Source organism: Alosa sapidissima, chromosome 23 (genome assembly GCF_018492685.1).
Source record: "Alosa sapidissima isolate fAloSap1 chromosome 23, fAloSap1.pri, whole genome shotgun sequence".
Taxonomy (NCBI): Eukaryota; Metazoa; Chordata; class Actinopteri; order Clupeiformes; family Clupeidae; genus Alosa; species Alosa sapidissima.
In genome coordinates this window covers 19,311,933-19,337,485 of record NC_055979.1, presented here as the reverse complement: position 1 = coordinate 19,337,485, position 25,553 = coordinate 19,311,933, and the positions used below count along the sequence as shown (strand labels likewise).

At 44.2% G+C, this 25,553-nt stretch overlaps 1 protein-coding gene across 1 annotated transcript in view; it reads right to left on the bottom strand.

The window, feature by feature from the left end:
- Positions 1-25,553, bottom strand: part of LOC121698177 (thyrotropin-releasing hormone-degrading ectoenzyme-like) — a 163,958-nt gene that overhangs the window by 65,528 nt on the left and 72,877 nt on the right. The window contains exons 4-5 of the mRNA XM_042080024.1: positions 19,885-20,039; positions 5,399-5,512 (exon numbers count right to left, since the gene is read on the bottom strand). Coding sequence (XP_041935958.1) covers positions 5,399-5,512; positions 19,885-20,039 — 269 coding nt within the window. The remainder of the gene's footprint in view (positions 1-5,398; positions 5,513-19,884; positions 20,040-25,553) is intronic.

Below are 25,553 nucleotides of genomic sequence, written 5' to 3'. Positions count from 1 at the left end.
CAGGTCTGAACCAAATTGCTGTGCGGATGGAACTCTTTTGTCCTCAACCAGACTAACCACTCCCCGAACCACTCGTGAGCCAAAGAAAAGCACATAGGAAAATATTTAAATGACTTCTTATCGTTCTTTCACATTGTAATTCCTCATGCAACGCCTTATTTCCACAGTCCAATCCAATTGTGGGAACTAATTAAGCTGGAACATTTTCCTCCCCCCTTCGTCCTGTGATATGACACATTTGTGTGTGTTTCCTTGTGAACACATTGTGACATTGTTTGAGGTCTGAAAACTCTTATTTTGGCTAGTTGTCTTTGTTTGCAAATGCTCAAATAGCTTTTGTATCAAATGCTCTAATCTAATGGCTTTTGTATTTGTTGTTTACTTTATGGCATACCTACTGTACGGTCTAAATAGTAAAACCAGGGAAACCGATGATTTTGCCGTGATCTCAGAACAGCAAATGGTGAGAATGTTGAGTGTGTAATTGGTGTAATGTAAGTGCAAGTGTAATGTAATGTCTATTACACATTGCTAATCACTATTGTAAAGGTTCATTCAGCTTTGAGTAATTCCTATACTTGAAATTATACATTTTACTAATTTATTGAAGCATGATCAAATGCACGACTAGATTACAAAACATAAAAATGCACCCACTTTAGCTGGTTTGTCAAATGAACACTACAATTCATGCATAATAACCAAAATTGTAAATAATGCATTTTCTCATGAAAGCACTTCACAATAGGAGGACAACATTAATTTCTTAATTGTAAATAGTTGATAAGAAATGGTCTGGATAATCACAAACCTCCGTTGTTATGTTCATTATTTGTTATTTTATGAGCTGGCTCGCTTGACTAGCCCAGGAACAGAGGAAGTGATGCAACAGGGGAGAAGAACATGCCGGGAGAAAGATGGTGGTGGTGGTGGGTGAGGGGGGGGGGGGGGGGGGGTCTGTGGCAGCAGCTGGTGAGACTGAGCGGATGTCATGTAAGTCACGCAACCGCGCCGTAAAATTAGTACCATTCGAAGGGCCTCCATCTGGACCATATGTGCTCTCAACAGGGCGTTTATTCCCAATGATATTTCACTTACCCGCCCCGATATTGACAACTCCAACTGTGGCAGCCACAGCCCTTCTACTGGGGAAGGGGGGGGGGGGGGGGTGGAGGGAGGGGGGGGGGAAGTGAGGGAAGCAGTTTGGGGTCAGAAAAATTAATTAGCCACTGACCTAAAGGGACAGTCAGTGAGAGGGCAGCTACTCCGCACCTGCCTCCCCTCGCTAGTCTGAGTGGGGGCTGGTGAAGGCGGGGGTGGGGGTGGGGCTGCAGATCTCCTCAAGATGCTTTGTAGACGCTCAATGGCTCATGCGGCAGATGCAACAAATAAGAGAGTGGTGAGGAAGCAGGCCGATAAAAAAACGACGCGAGTGGAGAAATAAAGAAATAAAGTGTTGCGGTGCAGATGTTCTCTGGAGATGACGCCAGTGGCAGGCCCTGTGGTGCCTCACTTCCCCCTCTCCCGCATGTCATCATGCCCACAGATGTGCGGGGGAATGGCTGATAATCTGTTATCAGGGGGGCTGGGCACTCGAGTGTGTCAGTCCACAGGCCGTCAGATCTGACAGACGCATCACTCTCTGAAATGCCCTCTTGGGCACACTTGCTCGCTCGTTTGGCTGCAGCAGCACGGTCAAGGTGCCTTACTGCGTGGATACGAGTCTCTCTTCAAACACAGCTGGGACAGACTTTGAGGAAATATGACTAAACACAGCTAAACAAGCTAAACACATACATATACTGTAGAAATTCTGGTAAAAAAAATCTAGTGAAATAAGATTGTGATTGTGTGTTGTGCTGTGCTGTGCTGTGTTGTGCTGTGTTGTGTTGTGTTGTGTTGTTGTGTTGTTGTGTTGTGTTGTGTTGTGTTGTGCTGTGTTGTGTTGTGTTGTGCAGTGCAGTGCAGTGCTGTGCTGTGTTGTATGCACGTGATGTTAATTTGTGTGTGTGTGTGTGTCATTTGGGGGGTTGAGTGTTGAGTAATAGAGAAAAGCTGTGCCATTCATCAGCGAACACGACTCAGATATGCCAGCCTGCGTTGGGCTTTCTAGAATGAATGGGGTCAGAGTCGTGACTTTCCCGTGACGCCCTTGAGAGGCCCTGCAACTAATTATCATCTCCACATCCCCATTGTTTACCTGCGCGCAGAGTATCACGACTCCTAAATTACAAATTACACCTCGAGTCTGGAAACAAACAAACAAACAAAAAAAAAAAACAAGAACAAGAAACTTGTTTTATCATGCTGATGAAACCTACTTATTCACTTTCGAGTGTTAGGCAGCAAGTCCGTCTTGCTCCTTAGCAGAGGATATTAAAGGGCGCTCATGCAGATAGCACTCTGTTGCTGTCTTTTCCCGAGCAGCGTAATGATAATCAATAGCACCACTTCATGCGCACACAGAGTAGGCTCAGTGGCAGTGGCTATTTGTCCTCATTTGATTGTGTGCACGGCTGTTCTTACCATAACAAGCACACTATCTGGGCACTGACTGGACAGCGCACAGAGTGGAGCTGACCATGTGTAATTTATCAAAGAGCAGATCTACTCTTCTATGTGCTCGCTGGTTTGCCCAAAGTCCTTCGGTCCGGACAGAGGTCATCTTTTATCCCGCAAGAGTTCCGCTGTGCATTTTTAAAACTATTCTGTTTGGATATGCATGAAGCTATAGGCATTTCTCTGCCACCAACGTGCAATGTTTTACCAGCATACCATTTAAAACAGAAAAATAAAATGTAGTAACAATGTCAGTGACATTTGGATAATATATTTGTTCATAGTGAAAAAAGAAAACAAATATTTCTAGGATGAAATGGTGAGGCTTTGTAACAAGACAGCACATATTTGTGTTTGAGCAATAGTACTATTACATAACAACAGTATTATCTAAAGCTTAACTGAAGAGAGCCTTAAACTGTCATATTTCATGGTAACATTAACTTACTTGAAGTGTGCTGTGAAAAAATATAGCACACCATTTACATACTCAAATACTCCTGTTTTCCTTACATAATGGTTGTCATGGCAATGCTATGGTTTGGAAAGTCTTACCCACACAGATGCCATGGACTGTTGTAAACGCAAGTCTCTTATTTCTGTCAGGTTCTACAATATCACCATAGGCATTGGCTATCATACGATGTTCAGCACCTGGACTAGAAGCTTGCCTGGGGGGTTTATTTGTTAAGACAGTAATTCGCATTTGTGCATTTGTAATTGTATCCGTATAACACATGAATATGAAACTGTCGGCAAAGAAAAAAGGATAACACCTTAGTATGCTTTATTTGCAGAAGGTTTGTTTAGTCTTTGAAATTGTTGTTTAACTATTATTAAACTATTCTAAAACGGATAGCTCCAGTCTATGATTGACTGAATTGTGTTCGATGCCACTGCAAAAACCCAGCGCAACCTTCACATTGACCGCATTTCATTCTATATTCACAAATTGATTCCAGATATGGTTGCTCCGTTTCGACGTTGCTTGGCAACCATTCTGATAAAAGAAATATATTTGTTGGTGGAAGGATGATTAGGCTATCTATAAATGTCTAATTGATAGTGAAATCTTGCCAGGCATAAAGTAACCATTTTAGAAAAGCAATAAGCCACTTGAGTTCATAGGTTCTAGTTCCTTTCTGGGCCTATCCCTAATTCTACAACTCATCTGCAAGTAAACCAAATAATTAGTTGCAAAAATAACTGTTAAGACAACATATCAGGTGTTGAAACTGAGAATGTTTACTATTTTATGAAAAATATTTTGAATTTGATTTTTGTCTCAAAAAAGTTGCTTGTTGCTTGGCATGTTTATCACTTGCTTGTTGCTTGTTGCTTGTTGCTTGGCATGTTTATCACATACTGTTGTAATATGTGCAGAATGCAGTTGGCAACTGTTTTCCTGAAATATTCAAGGCCGGCAGTAGTCTGGATGGCAACATATCAGTCTACATACATTTATTGTGCCTCTCCAGATTTGAGAGCAGCCTATGCCATAAGCACCAATATACCCCTATACCATCATAGATGCTGGCTTTTTAACTGTGCAAGTTGGATGGTCCCTCTCCTATTTAGCTCAGAGGGTGCAGACTTTCCAGAGAGAAAATGATTGATCTAACCACAGGACAGTTTCCCATTTCACTATTCCAGTTTTGTTGATACTGTCCCAAGATGTGTTTTTTAGATGTGTTCCTGGCATCAAATTCAAAATGAGCCAACAGTTTTCATAAAACAGTACAGTTTGTCATGTTCATTTATTGATAAATTGTCTATGCTCTTTTTGGAACTAAATATGGGTGTACATGATTTGCAGATTATTACATTCTGTTTTTATTTACATTTTACACAGCATCCTTGGGGACGATCTTGGGGAAATGGGGTTGTAGATCAGTACGTATATAGCCTAACTGTGAAGTGGTGCCAGGGATAGTGCTCTATATGCAGCTGTAGGACATGATTTGGGCTATGCAGAGGTGACCACTAGAATGATAAAGTGGTCTCTTATTTTAATTGGCCCACATAAGAACACATCCTGCTGGTTTGGCTATGGTATTTATGTTGTTTGATTAAACAAGGACAATGTGCTATGTTTGTGTTCAAAGGGGACTGACAAAATTATGTGACTAAGACTGTAGTGATTTGTGGACGCTGTTGGAATCACCTTAGTTAACAGACCAGTAAGAGCCTGTACATATTGGCTTGTTAAATACACAATCCATGTTATGATCCTTAATGTCATGATGACAATATTCTGATGGTAAATAGGCTTGGCTGTTGATTGGCTGCTATGGGGCATCCTCTACCTATAGCACATGGAATTGAACACCTCTCCTGTGTATATATGAAGATATGAAGGGAATATGCAAATAACTGAATCCATTATGTCACCAGCATAAGCTCATTCTGTGTCACATCAGTAACCCCCACTGAATCAGAAACTCCAGAAAATCCCCCAGCTAAACACATTGTGACATATTATATGTGAGCTACGTCAAGGAGATATTTGTGGTGTGTGTGGGCAGAATATGTAATTGGAGCTCATTTTCACAGTAAAGTGAGAACCCATGACAGACAGATGTGACTAGTGAATCTCTGATTAGCTTGATGTGATAACAACTCAGATCAGAACAAATCAGATGCTATGAGGATATATAGTTAACAAATCAGATGCTTTGAGGATATATAGTTAACAAATCAGATGCTGTGAGGCTATATAGTTAACAAATCAGATGCTATAAGGATATAGTTAACAAATATGATAACAGTACTAATGCACTCACTGTGCATGTTCTGTGTCATGTCAGTGTCTGAGGTAAGACCTCGAGCTTGTTCTCACCATCTTCCACTTGGGGAAGAGGAAGTCAGTCCCGACGTACTCGAAGAAGTGAGCAAAGCCTTCCTTCAGCCACACATCCTCCCACCACACTGGGGTGACCAGGTCCCCGAACCACTGCAAGACAAAAAAGAACATTCCGGATTAATCCAAATCAAAGGACAACCCACCAACACCTTTTTTTTTTGGCCTGTGTTTGAATTGATATCACAAAAGAGCAGCAGCAATGTGCCTAGACGGTAAACCTTGAAGTGTAAATGTCAAGACAGGAGTTGAAAGGTCTTTTTGTTCTGTGCAATTAATTAGGTGAACTTCAGCCTTCGGGGAGCTGTTACAAAGTGCACCCCAGCCCTGTGGAGAAAGAACTTTTTTTTTTTTTCTTGCCCTGACACAATAGACTTGGAAAACTTTCTGCCGGCATTCTACCGTACCACAGTGAGACTATGATTAATAGAGGTTCAAACAGTCAATATAGCCCAGTCACGCAAACAGGATTCATTTTCCACATTTTATGCAGCCGCGCAAACGAGCAAAGCTGGCGAGCGCATCGTCGGTGAAGAAAGGAGCGGACGAAGGCGGGTGGAGTGGGAGAAGAATGGAGGGGAGGTGCAGCTTTTGTGTACTTCACAATCAGGGAAACAAACAATAACCAAACAAACAAACAAACAAACAAAACAAGCACTCTCTGGCAGAAGAATAGAGAGTGGGACATATTTCACAGAAGAATAGAGAGTGGGACATATTTCACAGAAAAAAATAGAAGACGCCTCTAAGTCCTGGTGTCCCATCTTTGAGAGGAAGTAGGGAAACTCCAGGCATGAAAAAGGGGCCTGCAGTAAAATGGTCTTTTTTGCCACCTCAAACTCCAATCGCACTGAGGGCAAACACACAGAGCGCAGCTCATGGAATGTTCTCTTGCCTCGACTATCAAAACTGCCTGCTAAATAGACGTTACCATCCAAACAATATCCTTCACAATCAAAAGTCATTTGAACTTTGCAGCCATCTTCTGCTGCGTTCGATAATGCACACCACCATACCCTATCATGCCTCTAAGTCCTCACCAGTTAATTTACAATAAACTTACCGCAATACTACTACTAATAATAAGTATACTCTTTTGATCCCATGAGGGAAATTTGGTCTCTGCATTTATCCCAATCCGTGAATTAGTGAAACACACTCAGCACACAGTGAACACACAGTGAGGTGAAGCACACACTAATCCCGGCGCAGTGAGCTGCCTGCAACAGCGGTGCTCAGGGAGCAGTGAGGGGTTAGGTGCCTTGCTCAAGGGCACTTCAGCCGTGCCTACTGGTCAGGGTTCGAACCGGCCGGTTACAAGTCTGAAGCGCTAACCAGTAGGCCACGGCTGCCCTAAAAAAAACAGTGAAAGTCGGGAATCAAACCCCCAACTTTTCAGGCTACTGCATGCTAGTCCAGCTCCATATCCACTACACTACCCTGGCCCAATACCGTGGTCACGTGACTTCTACGTGGGTCTGAGCTTGTTACCATCATCAACGCAAAATGAAAAAAAAGTTTGACGTGAGACATCGGCCTGCACATGTGTGCACATAGTGTGTAATGTTGTGACGGTTATGTGAGGGATCTTCTTATGACATGGACTCAAGGTTTTCTACTATTATCAACTATCTGTTCAAACTCAATTTACACAAAGACAATGGACTTGAAAGCTGTGTGTGAAATTTGGCCAGAAAGGAGTAATACGGTACATGTATTTTCCATGGAAGTTGAAACAGAATTAAAAAATATGTTCTAGTTAGTTAAGAATTTAACCTAACAGCGACATGTAGCCATTGTTTCAAATTGACACAGCCATTAAAAAGTACGGTAGCCTACCGTTATAACTAGTAGCTTAAGCATAGTAACTAGTACTGTACCATACAGCTAGTAGCATAAGTGTCATGAATGTGCTAAAAGTGCTAAAATCATGCCTTTTTGATGAACTGCTTATTTATTTCATGTCTGAAGCATTTGTTCCAGTGATATTTGAAGTTGCTGTGGCTGTGTTAAGTTTAATTGGGTGTGATCGCAGCACAAAATTCATGATCCATAACTCACAATCAGAAGCCTTGTGGGGGTGGGGGGGGGGGGGGGGGGGGTGAATTTAACCACATGAATGCCAATACAAATTTCAAGTTTTTGCCTGAAATGACACTGTGCCTATTTACGAGGGCATTGTTCCCATCTCTTTTGGGGCCTACCATCAAATGTTGGACCTCTATTAGAAAGCTGAGAAACTGTAGTTTTCGTAGGAAACAGTCAAAATAATACATTTCCCCTTGGGGATCAATAAAGTGTCTGTCTGTCTATCTATCTGAACTGACCACATTTCAGCCCTCAGGTCACTTGATATCACTTAGAAATACAACTGAGCCCTAGCACCAGGTCTTGTGAAGCTGTGTGCAAAAGTAGATCAATATAGAATGAAAATATGAGTGCTTTAGACCATTATTTGCCAAGGTATGCTCATGCGTTTTGTAAAATGCCTATGGAAACTCCCCATAGGAATTTTGGTTATCCAAAATGCATACAGACAATCAAATGCTTACTGCACATGAACCCCTTTGTGTAGAAGCATAATCCTGGTCTCAAATGAAAGGTAAAGTGGAAAATCACGGTAATTTCTTGCTTTTCAACCGCGGTAAGAAAAAATCCATACTGTCCCAGCCCTACATTGGTGGGCTGGGACAGTATGGATTTTTTTCTTGGAGGTTCCTCGTTTTTTGCATAGCGTAGATTCCTTGTTGGAACCTGCATTTGTGCTGCAGGTTGTCCTGTGTGAAAGACTGGGCCAGTCTGATGTCAAACCATCATCGCTATTGACCTCTACAAGGGAACAAAGGCTGCAGCACAAAGCCTTTGATGCCGACCGCCGCTTTCGCTGGTTCCTGCCTCCACCAGCCCTGCCCCACATTCTGATGTGAAATATTAATGGGATAAAATCAGCCAAACGCCAATTCCCTCACTTCGCCCAACCTACCCCGCCCGACCCCCCCCCCCCCCCCCCCCCCCACACACACACATACACACACACCTCTCCCCAACCTTCACTTTCATCACCTGGACCACAATGGTCAGAGCCATTTGATGGCTCTCTTAACAGCGGAGCAGAGAAGCCGGTAATTATGCCCCGACTGAATAGCACTTTGTCACTTCAAAGCCTCACCATTCCTCACTGTGGTCCTTCAGATGCATTTAGAATATGCACATCTAATCAGCCAGAATAACAACTTGCAAGGGTTCATTTTCTTCACTTTTTCTCTCTCTCTCTCTCTTTCTCTCTCTTTCTCTCTCTTCCTTCCTATATTTTCCTTTTTGTCTGACATGTCTGAAACTGTCTCACCCTTGATGGGTTTCTGTTGCTGTTTTCTTGACAGCTGATGAGTTTTGACGCAGTGTCGTGTAATGCCATCAAGTAGGATCTGTCTGGATATTTGACAGCCAGCTCTGCTGACTCACCAGGCGAACACTCTCAGAATGCTAATGAACGTGTCGGAAGTCCACAGATCTCGCCCAATTATAGACTTTAACAATTACACCTCTGACAACTCTGAAGTCATTTTAGAAATGGGAACTGTTCACAATGAGAGAGTGCTATAGGAGAGAAAAAAGATGTAGTCTGAAATGGGAACTGTTCACAATGACAGACTACTATTGGAGATCTATGAGAACTGTTCACAATGACAGAGTACTATTGGAGATCTATGAGAACTGTTCACAATGACAGAGTACTATTGGAGATCTATGAGAACTGTTCACAATGACAGAGTACTATTGGAGATCTATGAGAACTGTTCACAATGACAGAGTACTATTGGAGATCTATGAGAACTGTTCACAATGAGAGAGTACTATTGGAGATCTATGAGAACTGTTCACAATGACAGAGTACTATTGGAGATCTATGAGAACTGTTCACAATGACAGAGTACTATTGGAGATCTATGGGAACTGTTCACAATGAGAGAGTACTATTGGAGATCTATGGGAACTGTTCACAATGAGAGAGTACTATAGGAGAGAAAAAAACATCTACAGTAGTCTGAAATGGGAAATGTGTATTAACCACATAGCTGAAGACATTTAGCAAAATCAATGTATAAACCTCGGTTAATAGCCGGGAAATTACGGTAATAGAAAACTAGGGACATTAGGTATTCAAACTTTGGTGGGGGAGTGCAATCATATCATTGCTGGTGTGCAGTCGCTTTCAGTCAGAACCATTTCTCTGTCACTACTGTTTGGCTGTTTGGAGGGAAAGCAAAAAAAAACCCTTATGTCGCTAAGCAACACGTCTGAGGCTGTATCCAGACAGTGATGGTGATGTTGATGACAGTGGTGGTGGAAGTAGCAGATGTGATCCTGCTTTGGATGAGAGGTCAAGGACCAAGGGAAAGCTAAGGAAAAGAAAGCAAAACAACACAAGGCCACAAATAATATCCCCGGCCTCTGTGTGTGTGTGTGTGTGTGTGTGTGTGTGTGTGTGTGTGTGTGTGTGTGTGTGTGTGTGTGTGTCTGTGTGTGTGTGTGTATGTGTTGGCGGAGCTTATTACCTGAACCCAACCGTACCTCGCCTATAGCTGCAGTCCCTGACCCCTACCCAACTACAGAATACCATAATAATGCCAGCCAACTGGCACACGTCCATTACCCTGGTGGAAGTCCCAAGGCCTTGGACACACATCCGACAGTTGCTGTGGTGTCTCATGCCTTGAGTTGAGTCTATTATACAATTATATGGCGAATAAAGGCAATTTAATGGCCTTCTGAGACATATATTTCTTCAGATTGAGATTTACATTACAATTTCAGCAGCAGACACCTCCGATTTGCATTAAAAAGAGATGACTGCAAAGATACGTATCTGTGACAAGAAATCTGCAAACCGATTTCTTCCAAGAGTCCCCAAACATGTCTGCAGCCTTTCAAATTGAGCATCCTCCCAGGTGAGGTCAAAATCACATTTAACACTGATGTTTGTTATGGCCAAAACATTTATATCTGCATGTGTGTGTTAGTGTGTGTGTGTGTGTGTGTGTGTGTGTGTGTGTGTGAGTGAGTGAGTGAGAGAGAGAGAGAGAGAGAGAAAAAGAAAGTGAGTGAGACAGAGAGAGAGAGAGAGAGAGAGAGAGAGGAACATGTCAGAAATGGAAATCCAAAAAAAATGTGACACCCTCAACTATCTGCCCTAGTGTGGACAATTTTGGCGAATTTTGCCTGAATATCCTATTCAGCGGCTCACTAAAAAGTTGACCACCCCGGTCTCCACCACCGCCTTAGATGCAGGCTTTGAAGGGGGTCCCAATCTCTGAGTGGTTCCACAAATATGAGTCATGGTAGAATGGCTTTCAGCCCCTCATAATCAATTCCCTGCAGCAGGCCCAGGCCTGTTGCGTTGTACAAATGTGATTTATTACCAGAGAGGCACTTTGCCTCTGCCCAGACTTATTGGAGCGCAGACAGGACTTTTAATATATCACCAAATAAGTGTTAGATGAGAAGTGATCTAATGCATTCGCCCTGGATGAGCCAATCAATATGTCAAATGAGCCTGATTGAGCTGAAAATTCCACACCCTTGCACACACATACATGCACACACAGACACACACAGAGACACACACACACACACACACACCACACACACATACATACACGTGCACACACACACACACACACACACGTTAAATCTGCCTTTCTATGGTGAACAAAATGGAAAAAAAATGCTCAGACACGGCGGCAATGGTACTACTGCCATGTAATCAAAACAGTCCTTTTTTAATCTGCGTCATGCCAGCAACTAATTAAAATGTATATGAGCGTCATTACCTAATAGACGATGCCTATTTTCAGTTGCTAGCATAAGCATTTCTGAAAATGACAGCAATCGGGGTCGTGCAAGTGTGCATCATGAATTAATTCACAAGTATGAGAGCTTCAGACTCTGAATAGAGCACATCACTACGACCCCCCCACCCAAATAAATCGGTCGATTATCTCCTCTTCTCACATTCCTCTGAACTCATAACAGGGTTGTAACTGTTAGTCTAACACAAGGTTACCATGGAGACTAGCTGTCACTCAAAGCAGTTGTGAGACTCTTTTCAAACTCCCTCACATCTCAATCCCAGACTTTCACTGCAACTTGAGTTATTGAAAAAAGCATTTTCTCTGCTTCTGAGTGATGTGTTAAAATTGAATTTATCTTGTCCATCTGTGATTTCTGCAAGTCTGAAGGGCAGACAGATGGCCACCCACACACACACGCTATCTCTTCTTGCCACTCTTTATCTCTCAATTGAAATGCTGATATTTTTACTTGAACTTTCCCATCGTGTTTTGGTGACTCATTTCCGTGCTTGCTGTGTCTCGGTGGTTTCCCCCTAAGGACCACACAATGGCGTGAAGCCTTTGTCTGGAGAGTCCAGAGGTGCACAGAGCAGTGGTAAATGCTGTTTGTTTACTTTTGTGTTTGTTTACTTTACTTTCCTGGGGCATGTTCCAAATAGTTGGTACAACGACAAATCTTCTGTTAATTCAGAGTGACATAAGTGGTAAGTCCCCTAATAGACAAATCCTCATTCTCTCAGCAAAACAATGTCAGCTATCTAACTAACAATGGCAAATGTCATTTTCTATTACCGCCGTAGGAGGATTTGCAAAACCTTTGCAAAAACCATTGACTACCAATAAAAAATAAAATACTGTATGTTCATTCATAAATCATATAATCATGATATAATAATAATAATAATCTTTTTTTATATAGCAATTTTCAAAAAGTTACAAAGTGCTGTACTAGTGAACACCAGTACTTTTCAGAGCAACCAGTCTTTGATTTCCCCTGCTGAATAAATCATTATCATTCTACTACTGTAACTCTGAAATAGCAATATGGTTAACTATCAATTGCTGAGAAGTCAGTTGGTCATTAGGTCTTGACTCATAACATAAATAATTTACTGCATTTTTAACTGGGTCATAAACAAGTCCAGTTACTCCTATATGTTCTGTATGCATGGGCATGTTCCCTCTAACATAAATAATGCATGTGTAATCACCGGTGTATGGGGCAGTTAGAGACATGGTGGAACATCCATAGTGTATAGACATTAGTGTTATTATTATTAGTGCCAAAATTATGACGATACCTGCCATAAATATCACAATGCTCGATACTGAAGCGATACTACGGCGAAATCCTAAGATATCTGGAAAAGAAAGGACTCATACCTCCTCCAAGTGTATTGAGTCATTTGTGTTGAATTCGGTGCACTTTTGTAGTGTGCAGGTCAATTCTAGGTTCTAAACTTCCTACATAATTATTATTTTTTATAGTCAGTAAAATAGTAGGCCTACTTTGTGTGATTAAGTCCTTTATTGTTTGTTATAGTTCATTTGTTGTGTTGTGTTTTGGCAGTAGCTTTAAATAGCCAAACTAGGCTAGATCAAGGTCAGTGTTGAAATTACTGCATGCAAATCACTGAATGCTATGCCTAATCTTTAGGCCATCTGATGTACAGTATAGGCTACCCTAGGCCTTCCCGTGTTCATTGGATTTCTTTGACAGTTGCAAAGGGAAAAATGTGAGGATAGTCTTCTTTGCGCCCAGTGTACAAGTACGACGTTCCAACCACTCAGGTCTTCGTCAGATAGGCCTACACCATTACCTGTTGCAATATATCTGTGTGCATTACATTACGTCTATTTCTTTGATAACATGATTTGCTACCACGTAACAATAAGCCGCTATTATGATGGTAATATGCTGTGGGCTTTAATTAGCGAATTTCGGGTAGCCTATCGGCCTATCCTACATCTGGGCAATAATTATTGAACAAATTGCAGTCTACATGCCATGACAAATATTACCAGTAGTACTGACCGAACATGAAATAGATTGTTTGGTAGTGTTGGTAATGTTATTCTGGTGTGAACATTGCGCTTTCATCACGTTAGCACCCTATGATTACAGCTCGTTATGTCTCGTCAAAATGATTACAGCTCGTTATGTCTCGTCAAAATTCATTGATGAAGGAAGGTTCGCTTTATCCCAGAGAACCATACTCGTTTCACTTTCAGAGAAGAACACAGAAGACTGTGGCACTGGCACTAACCATGTAGTTGCGTTTTCTATAGCATATTCGTTAACCTGTCGTTCTTTGAACTCTTTAAAAATGTTGGGATTTGTCTGCGAGGTGTTTAGCCAAGTTCCATGCATAGCATACTGCTTTTAAATGACTTTGAAACTTATTTTACAAACGGGCCTCTGTGTACCTGATGGCTTGCCTTCACTATTCGCGATGTATCCAAAATAGTTCCAGATTTCACATCACCTTTTGTTTTATCCACAAGGCCGAGGACTGTCGGCAAAGAACTATGTTGACGTTGCTGCGCACTCACTCACTCAGAGCTGCCTGCTTGACACGCCCAGTTGCCTAGATGCGTGCAAGGAGCAGTGAGAGCAGCAGTTCACACAGACACAGAATGTTATTATTTTAATAAAGTATCGATTCTAAAAACGTCGGAAATCGTATCGTTTTTTGTGTGAAGGCATCGTGATACCTTTTTAGTATCGATACACCGTGCAACACTAATAGACATGTTGCTGTGGTGGCCAGTGGGTCAGTTTAGTGTTTTAGCCTCAGCAGAGTTCTGAATACCATTTACGGTCTAATCCCCCTCTACTTTGATCGACATGAACGGTGACTGCTGCGCTACTCTCCCCAGTCCACACGTAAACAGGGCAGAAACCAGTGCAGCATCGAGTAAAGAAAATGTTAGATAAATAGAACGACGTCAAAAAAGTAAACAGCCGTGGCACCCTTGGGCCTTGGGGGGTAGTGGAGGAGTCGTGGCGCGGGGGGGGGGTGAAGGAGCTAACGACCCAAATGTTAGCCGGCGGTGGAAATGGGAACGAGTGTGAAGACTAATATCCGTCGGCTACCGTGATGGGGATGGGGGAATCGGTGCCAGCGAGCGAGCGGGCGAGCCTGACTATCCCATCATCGCATTAAGTGCCATCTCGTGTTATTCCCCCCGTCTGACTAATTTGCCTGTCGACTCCTGGAGAGAGGGAGGCTTTCATGTGCCCAGGCCCCCTTGTACTGATGGCTGGTTGTGTGTGTGTGTGTGTGTGTGTGCGTGTGTGCATGTATGCATGTGTGCGTGTGTGTGTGTGTGTGCATGTGTGTGTGTGTGTGTGCATGCGTATGTAAGCAGGGTGAATAATTAAGACTCTGTGCTAATGCCTTGTGCCCTCATAAAGGCGTACATGTTTATCAGGCTGATTAAATAAAGCACACTTACAAGGATTAGTGTGAGCAGAGGTACGGCTCAGCTAATGTGGCTGGGAGTACACAGGGAGATTGAGCCGCCCGCCGGCTAATGGCAGACATACGATATCTGATTCATGTGTGAATGTGTGTGTGTCTGTGTGTGTGTGTGTGTGTGTGTGTGTGTGTGTGTGTGTGTGTGTGTCTACGAATCTGTATTCATGTTCACGTCGCTGCATGCATCTGCATATGTGTGTGTGTCTGCGCATGTTTGTTTGTGTGTGTGTGTGTGTGTGTGTGTGTGTGTGTGTGTGTGTGTGTGTGTGTGTGTGTGTGTGTCCATGTATCCTCTTCAGATGTGTTTGCATATGTATTTCTGTGCATGTGTGTGTGCGTCTGAATGTGCGTCGGTGTGAACAAAGACAGGGTCAAACGTTGGAATCCCAGCCTTCCTCAGACATCAGCTCTGCTTCCCCATTGTGCTGTGACACCAAGTGACCACTGACCACTGAAGCACACCGCATCGCAATAAATGAAGGAGGAATGCCAGGCCTAGCACATGCTTATTCTTATTACCAAAACAGTATTCACCGGCGACTAACCTCTCTTCTAAGGAGCGATCAACCCGACACACAAGTGGGAGAGGAGGAGTGCTCTAGACCGTAGCCTTGCCAATCAACACAGTGTCCGTTACGTGACTTCCATATGACATTTCGGACAATTTGAAGCAGAGTGGGTAGTGTGTGTCCATGTGGATCATGTCACATGTTCATTATGTGCGGACATGTGGACAGCAGGGAGTGGAGAGAGGAGGACGCCATGCGCAGACGTAAACAGCAGTGACCCGGAGCAGTGACCTAGCAACTGAGCGAGACGGGATGGGGGGGGGGGGGGGTGGAGGGGGGATCGATGTCCCTTGACCCCGCCCTACCCTGTGCAAAGACCACACGCAAACCGACTGGATGCAGAGGCACGCACGCACACACGCACACAACACACACACACACGCACACACGCGCACACACATACACACGCACGCACGTCACGCTTTGCTTCCCACATGGACTACTGTGTCTCCCCAGTGATTTCACAGAGACCCTGAGAAAGGTTTGTTTTTATGTTGCTGCTGCTGCTGTGCCAATGACCCCGCAAATCAACTTTCAGAAAGTCAGAGACCTTTCAGTAGCAAAACATCCAGAAGTGCTGTTCTGACAAACCAGAGACCCAAAGGATGCAAACAGCAATCTCGAGCCTTGGGAACACTATTCAGCTTTATCTGCAGTGAGACTACATAAGAAATGAAGAATGCTACGATAAGTGCTTCTGTAAGTATTTGTTTTTGCAGGTTTGAACTCCAGATGTGGCCATAATCCCTAATTGAACTTGAATGCATTAAAATACAAAACCGTATTTATTAAATCATTCAAAAAATCAAGAATGATCATTCTCATTCTTTTTTACTCCAAACTCTTTAGTGAGCATGATCACAAGTAACACTAACACCGTGTGCGTTGCAAGCAAGCGTCAGCGTATCATATCCTGATGTGAGTGAAGCAGTGCTTTCAGTTTGAGCAGAACTTTTGGACCCCCTGTTTCTATCGTTTTGTCGCTCACGTTGTTCTGATATATTGAACGAGAAAAATGACCCAAGAGAACAATGCTCACATGCAGTTGGGACAAACTGTTACACTTACATTTGATATCATTATGTAATGTTTTAAATGACATGCATGCAACTTCTATTTTCACATTGTATAATTGTAAATGACTCATTCCTCTGTAAACAAACATCCTTAAGTGCTCCGCTCTAAAATCTTTGCTGTGCAATGTGTGTGACTACATGTAAATCGGAGAAATAACTTGATTCAGAAAGTATCCCACCAAAAGAGTGCTATAATACACAGCTGAGGACCTACTGTAACTGAGTATCTACTGCATGAGTGTGTGAGGTCTGAGATTGCTTAATGCGATACAGTCTAGTAGGTACTTCTCATTGTTCTCAAGGCCACTGCGTGTGTTACTATCAATGTAAGCCTTACCGTAAGCACAGAGAGGAATACTCGCATCACAGTGAAGTATGAACACGGAAGTGGCATAAATAATGAACTCTCTCGACTACTGGTATTGTCCTCATAAAAATTCATGAGCGGAGATGTAGCCTGCGATAATCTGATTTGATCCTCCAAAGGTCGTGTGATCAAGATAGAGGTCACGAGACAGAGATGATGAGAGGATGCCATCAAAGAAGGTTGAGAGGTTCAGCATGGCTTTTTCTTTCACTCACTCCCACACACACACCAAACACACACCACACACACACCACACACACACACACACACACACACACACACACACACACACATACACGCATCCCCTGTCTTTCACCCATACTGTTGTCTTCCACTCTGTACCAACCAAACCATTGGTCCACTGTGTAAAAAGTCTATCAGCAGGAAAGAGGAGACCGCCATCAAGCTGAATGGACACACAGATCCTGCTATGATAGGAGAGCTCGGATATCTGCCTGGATACTTGCTTCTCTGTGCTGCTCTGTAATAACGCTTCGCCCAGTGATGACATTAAGCCAATTCAATCAATACACTTGTGATGGTGCTAAGAAGTGGAAGAGACTAGAGAGATGTGTGTGGGGGGGGGGGGGGGCATATCAGATGACCCACATTCAAAGCTCTGCATGAACCGTCTTATCTGCGGGAGTTTATGGGGATGGTTCTGTGCCAGCATCCACCCAAACTGACGCCCCCCCCCCCCCCCCCCCCCCCCCCCCCCCCCCCCCCCCCCCCCCCCCCCCCCCCCCCCCCCCCCCCCCCCCCCCCCCCTCCAGCCCCCCCCCCCCCTCCCCTCAAGAACACAATGGCAAATAAAAGGAAGGACATCAGCAGGATGATCTGACATTTACACCCCCAAACCCACCCCCCACCCAACACAGCCAAAACTCCTTCCATGGAGACTTTTATCAAAATGCTGCAGCAGAGATCACACTATGCACTGTCTGACACACACGCACACAATGAGAGAGAGGGAGGGGGGGGCATGATTCAGAATCAGAATCCGCTCACTTGCTTGCTTGCTCGTTTGCTCTGAGCCGGCAGAGACGCTCTCCAACAACCTCGGCGAATAATCTCTCAACAAAAGCGCGACCCAAACAAACCCCAGTAGCACCACCATTCCACGGCAACAAAAGCGGGTGCACAAGGGGGGTGGGGGGGGATAAAAATGGGGCAAGATGAAAATATTTTTCCCAAAAACTATTTCACTGAATTTCTGGTGTGTGTGTGTGTGTGTGGGGGGGGGGGGGGGGGGGGGGGGCAGTGTGGGTGAGAATTGCTTTTCAACGTTCCCAAAAATACGGAGCTGCACCGCTCCCCTTGTGATGGCCTTCACTGGATGTGTTTGATCTTCCCCTAATAAACTGCAATGATGCCGGGACTAAAAGTAGGTTACAGAACAGCAGCAGGATGATACAAGCTTGGGAGCTTGTCTGGCATGTGTGTGTGTGTGTGTGTGTGTGTGTGTGTGTGTGTGTGTGTGTGTGAGAGAGAGAGAGAGAGAAAGAGAGAGAGAGAGATGGAAATATGGAGAGAGAGCTGAAAGACTTGAATACAAAAATAACAAGCTAAAGACGAGCCAAAGAACGACAGAACGCAAGAGCACAAAAGAAGTGGAGGAAGTAGAGAGAAAAACAAACAACATCCATAGAGGATGTGCAGGAGAAGGCCATGAGAAGGCTGTGGTGCAGACACAGTGCAGCAACGTTATTCCGACCCAAACCCTCCAACCTGTCCGGCCCGTATGGACCCTCCTCACACGCTGCTTTTGGCCCCTTCCACACACCCAATTACTCCAGCAGAGGCACAGTGTTCTCTTCCCCCAGCCCCGGTCTCGTCTGAAACGAGGAGATAAACCTTCCGATCAGATGAGCACAGACGACCGTGAATACAATTCGCGGCTGTAAATCTGTCGACTTAAATCTTTAATGGTGCATGTTTTATAGCGCATCAAAAAAACAAAAAAAAGATGGCAGCTTCAACGGCTGCAGATGTCTTCCTTTCACTTTTCTGCACTAGGCCTGTAAACAGCTTCGGAAAAATGCTGTGTGGAAGAACGGAGTCTTTAGAGTTTGTGACATAAAATGGGGGGTGGGAGGGGGTCGATTGAAACTGTAATGGAAGGTACCAGGTTTTAAAGAGGGGAGATAATCTGATGTTCTCTTCCCATGGTCATCAATCATGGCGCAAGGTCAAGCAGTGAGATTTCCACAGAGGACTTAATACAGCACTTGCAGTAAGTTTTGTAAAAGCTGATATGGATTACAACTTTGAAAAGTTTGCTGCACCAAAAAAAAAAAAACTTTTCTAGTTGACTTTGAAGTATCTTTAGCAAAACACTACCATTACTCCACACTTTTGAAGGATGTAAAATATTTAACGTACAGCTTCCAATGGCTGATGTGGAAATAGGCCATTTCCAAAAGCATGAATAGGAAAAAAGAACCCCAAAACACAAAATGAGCTTCACAAACAATACTTTAAATGAGTAAACTCCTGGGCTCTAGACACTGTTTGTCTCAGAACCGCTCATTGTTGCAGTAGCACAAACTAGATCAGTGTGTTACAGTTTTCTGACTAAACGTACATGACCTGCTTTCGGAGAACGTCTTATCTTATAGCGCACTGCAGATCAGCGTGTGCTTAGCCGAGCTGGCCAGATCAAAGGGCTCTCAGAGTGCTTCCAGCTTCGGTAGCTCTTTTAGCCCAGGCTAATGCACCTTCATTAGGAGCTCTAGTGCAAGCCACAGCTGATTCCTACATCAAATGGATTGGCTGATAGCAGCATTAGAGTGCAGCACTGAGAAGATAGTGAAGGATACTGGCAACAGCCGTGTGATCTTCTAGGCATCGGTTTCATCCTACATAACAGATCATCAAATCTCTCTCTCCTTCAGTTTCTTTGTCTCTCTGTCTCTACAAGATGAATGTACAGGGAAGGACAAGCCATACTGTACAAATGAAAGGCCCCTTAATAAGACAATTCCAATTTTCAATTGTCTTGAAGAGTTGGCAATGTGCTTGTTTTACCAGTGGATCACTGGTTTAAATTTGTGTGTGAGTGTGTGTGTGTGTGTGTGTGTGTGTGTGTGTGTGTGTGCGTATGTGTATAGGCTGCCTACCTGGTGGCAGATCTCGTGCACGACCACCATGGTCAGCTCCATCTGGTAGGAGAAGGACGATATCTCAGGGTCCAGCAGGATCTTCTGTTCCACAAACACACTAAGCCCCCAGTTCTCCATGGCTGCATACGGGTGCTTAGGGACCGCCAGCAGATCTGCACACAGAACATGAAAACGCTTAGGAACCGCCAGCAGATCTGCACAACACAACACATGAACATGCTTAGGAACTGCCAGCAGATCTGCACAATACAACACATGAACACGCTTAGGAACCGCCAGCAGATCTGCACACAGAACATGAAAACGCTTAGGAACCGCCAGCAGATCTGCACAACACAACACATGAACATGCTTAGGAACTGCCAGCAGATCTGCACAACACAACACATGAACACGCTTAGGAACCGCCAGCAGATCTGCACAACACAACACATGAACGCGCTTAGGAACCGCCAGCAGATCTGCACAACACAACACATGAACACGCTTAGGAACTGCCAGCAGATCTGCACAACACAACACATGAACACGCTTAGAAACTACCAGCAGATCTGCACAACACAACACATGAACACGTCTCAATGAACAGACGTACAACCAAGAAACAACCGAGTGAAGAACTTCATTAACCCCTCAAAAAAGAAAGGGTTGTTCCACACTTGTAATTGTACATGTATTCCAGAACAGACAGTTTCATTCAAAGCAACTTCTAATACAGTTAAACAGACATCATCATCATCATCATCATGAACATACTGTTTATGCTGGCAGCCAATCACACCCATGCTTACAGTGCTGTTAGTGTCTTGCTGCCAATCATGCTTACAGTGCTGTTAGTGTCTTGCAGCCAATCATGCTTACAGTGCTGTTAGTGTCTTGCAGCCAATCATGCTTACAGTGCTGTTAGTGTCTTGCAGCCAATCACACCCATGCTTACAGTCCTGTTAGTGTCTTGCTGTTCACGTGCAGCTCTAGGAACATTTTGTATGGGAGGCCACTGTCTATCCTCTGCTATTTAAAATATTGAGGCTCTTTTACTATTTTATACCTTTTAAAGAGGGCAATTAGGATGGACATTTTCAATCTGAGCTCAGAGAAGCAAGAAGCCTTTTGACAGCTGCTAAGTCACCTATAGAGGACAGCCCTCCGAAGACAGGAATGGTGAGAACCTACATTATTTATGAAATTCAAATGAAAAGGGAATTTCAATTGTCTCGACAGCCACAGGGAAAGAAGCCCATGACTTAAAGAGCAGAGTACTGGCACTCCACACACACACACACACACACACACACACACACACACACAGACACACACACACACACACACACACACACACACACAGACACACACACACACACACACACACACACACACACACAGACACACACACACACACACACACACACAGACACACACACACACACACACACACACAGACACACACACACACACACACACACACAGACACACACACACACACACACACACACACACACACACACACACACAGACACACACAGACACACACACACACACAGACACACACACACACACACACACACAGACACAGACACACACACACAGACACACACACACACACACACACACACACACACACAGACACACACACACACACAGACACACACACACACACACACACACACACACACACAGACACACACAGACACACACACACACACACACACACACAGACACACACAGACACACACAGACACACACACACACACACAGACACACACACACACAGGTGTCAGGTTGATTGGCACGGCTATCTCGCTGAAACGCTCCGGCTCTTCTGTCAAGGTTACGGCCAGATGAGAGACCTGATCTATCAAGCCTGGCAAAGACTTTTCTTCTCCTTCTTTTCTTAACCACACAAAAAACTGAAAATATGAGGTGAAAGTCCAAACGAAATAAGAAGAAGACTAACCCTGAGTCTCAAGGCATTAAACTCTCACATGCAGATGGCTGACAGACCTGTGTACTGTATGTCTCTGTGTCTGTCAACGACACGGGTAAAGACAGGCACCCTCTGCCATGCAGACTGCTTCCGTGCTGCAGCTGTGTGTTAAGGGGCTAACAGTAGGCTTCTGTAGGATTCAAGCTGTCTTCAATTCACCATTACATTCACAACGGCACTCTGCCATTAACTTGCTTTGTATTTAATACCACCTCACACAAGGTACAAAGTGGCATTACAAGAGGGATGGCCCAGAACTGGCTGGTTTGCATGCTAATTTCAGTGGATATCGGGGCAACACAGAACATAGACATTTTTGACATTTGCCATCAACATATCTATTATCTATGTATCATCTATTTACTACCTATCTATCTATTTACTATGGCTGTCTATATGGCGCTCAATCTGTAGTACTTGAAAAGGTTAAAATGTACTATCTATCCATCAACTGTTATCTATTTATCAGCCATCTGTTTGTACTTGCTACAGCACATAATACTTATCATTCTATTACAAACTATTTATATATCCTGTAAATACTGTCTCGACAGCATTTTATCTGCTATTTGCACTAAGTTAGATAGTGCATTTCATTGTAGTGAATTTTACTTGTGCAAAGACAATACAGTCATTTAATCTAATCTAATCTAAAATAGTTGTTTCTTCACGTAAAGTTGCGGTTTCTCGGTCATGTTGAACGGTTTCAAGTAAAAAGAGCGGCTTTAAAACCAGTCCTTTGACAGTAAAGCCCCATATCATCAACGGAGGCTGCCGGAACTTGATCACGCATTTCTAAACAAGAGGCAAGTCAGAGATAAGGCCACTGCAGTCAAACGAGAATCCCAGAGCGTTTCATCCCCTCGGCAAACACAAACACGGAACATGCCGCGTCGGCGTCGGCAGCGTCTGAGCCAAGCCTTATCAGCTGAGCAGGTGACTCACAGTGGCAACATGACGGCGTAATGCACCTACTGATCGCAAATCCATGACTTAACCGTGAAATACACACCACATCATTTCACATCTCCCTCTGGTAAACAATTGCCACTTTGCATGGAAACTTGGAAAGGCTTCGATATCTCAACAAGCCTGATGTTTATTTAATTGCCTGGTTGTTTATGTCAGCAGAAAACATGTCTTTCAGCACGTACTGTAGCAGCAGAGGAAATTGCAGCTCTTGACTGGAGACGCTAGATAGGAAGACTTATGGTGTTAATATGTTCCGACATCTCACTTGCAGAACCGCCAACCACCTTGCTGTGAGAGACAGTGTTGCAGATCTGTGTGAGAGGCATGCAGGAACGCAGTGTGACAGTGCAGGATGATTCTCTCTGTGAGCCAATGAAGGAAACGCAGGGAGAGATTGTTTTGTGTTTGGAGTACATAGAATGTGCCTCATCAGTCAGCCATAGGATGCTATGGCAAGGGAACATGTGGGTTCAAAATAACAAACAAAGGCAAAATGGTCATGAAACAGTTGTTTTGTTTGATTTGAGACCACTGAGACCACACACACGCACACACACACACACACACACAGAAGTGTTCTGAAGTAGTTCTCTGTCACAATACATGAACTTTAGGACAGTCTTGAACAAAGATGAATGCATGCACAATCTAGAATGTCCAAACACAATTATCAAAATGAAAAAGTTAATTTGCCTCTTGCCCCTTTGCTTGTCCAATTTGAACCCACCACAGGCAAAGCATATCAGCACATGCTGCAGTCCAGCAGAACTGGTATAGCCTTGTGTCTGTGTTCAGTCCTTCATGACTGGTATAGCCTTGTGTCTGTGTTCAGTCCAGCAGAACTGGTCTGTGTTCAGTCCATCATGACTGGTATAGCCTTGTGTCTGTGTTCAGTCCATCATGACTGGTATAGCCTTGTGTCTTTGTTCAGTCCAGCAGAACTGGTCTGTGTTCAGTCCATCATGACTGGTATAGCCTTGTGTCTGTGTTCAGTCCAGCAGAACTGGTCTGTGTTCAGTCCATCATGACTGATATAGCCTTGTGTCTGTGTTCAGGCCAGCAGAACTGGTCTGCGTTCAGTCCAGCATGACTGGTATAGCCTTGTGTCTGTGTTCAGTCCAGCATGACTGGTATAGCCTTGTGTCTGTGTTCAGTCCAGCATGACTGGTATAGCCTTGTGTCTGTGTTCAGTCCAGCATGACTGGTATAGCCTTGTGTCTGTGTTCAGTCCAGCATGACTGGTATAGCCTTGTGTCTGTGTTCAGTCCAGCATGACTGGTATAGCCTTGTGTCTGTGTTCAGTCCAGCATGACTGGTATAACCTTGTGTCTGTGTTCAGTCCAGCAGAACTGGTATAGCCTTGTGTCTGTGTTCAGTCCAGCATGACTAGTATAGCCTTGTGTCTGTGTTCAGTCCAGCATGACTAGTATAGCCTTGTGTCTGTGTTCAGTCCAGCATGACTGGTATAGCCTTGTGTCTGTGTTTTTGTTTTCTCATTTGTTTTCGTTCTCATTCTTCAGGGGGAACGTCTGCGTTCAGAGCAGGCAGTACGTCTGTCTCAGTACAACCAACCGTCCTAATAAGACATCACCCTGACGCTGAGCTTTCCAAACAGCCTTGTCTCTTTCCATCCAACGTTTTCTCCTACCCTTCCTTTCTCCCGTCAACACGCCCACGCTCCTCAACCATCCTGGAGGAAAGGAGGAGAAAGGGGAGGAGAGGGAGGAGGCGGGATGGTGAGCAGATGGAGATGTAAACTGTGGCGTCTGGTGGGTGGAGAAGATGGAGATGGAGGAGCCCAGAAAGGTGGAGGATGGCAAACATGGGGAAGAGAGAAGGAAGCAGCCTGGAGAAAGCGTCGGCCTCAGAGGAGAAGATCAAAACATCGGCAAAGAGTGTGTGCTTTCAAAGGCACACGCCTCTGTCATTGCAACACACTGCAATTACTGAACATGCACACAAACACAGACACACACACAAACACACATACACACACACACAAATTCACTCACATACAATCTCACACACACAGACACACACACACACACACACACACACACACACACACACACACACAGGGTAAGGGGGAGTCCACTGTCTATTTCTGTCCAAGCAGTGGGCAGCACCAGCCCCACATTAATTTCCTTTATTTCCTTTATCCAGCTGAGCATTTTCTTTAGCCGATACACTGCTGGAGGAAGTGGGGCAAAGATGGGAGGAGAGAAGAAGAGAGAGGAAGAGAGAGGAGGAGAGAGGAGGAGAGAAGAGGAGAGAGGAGGAGAGAGGAGGAGAGAGGAAGAGAGAGGATGAGAGAGGAGGAGAGAAGAAGAGAGAAGAAGAGAGAAGAGAGAGGAGGAGAGGAAGAGAAAAGAAGAGATGAAGAGAAAAGAAGAGAGAGGAGGAGAGAAGAAGAGAGAAGAAGAGAGAAGAAGAGAGAGGAGGAGAGAAGAAGAGAGAGGAAGAGAGAGGAGGAGAGGAGAAGAGAGAGGAGGAGAGAAGAAGAGAGAGGAAGAGAGGAAGAGAGAAGAAGAGAGGAAGAGAAAAGAAGAGAGAGGAGGAGAGAAGAAGAGAGGAGGAGAGAAGAAGAGAGAGGAAGAGAGAAGAAGAGAGAGGAGGAGAGAAGAAGAGAGAGGAGGAGAGAAGAAGAGAGAGGAGGAGAGAAGAAGAGAGGAAGAGAAAAGAAGAGAGAGGAGGAGAGAAGAAGAGAGAG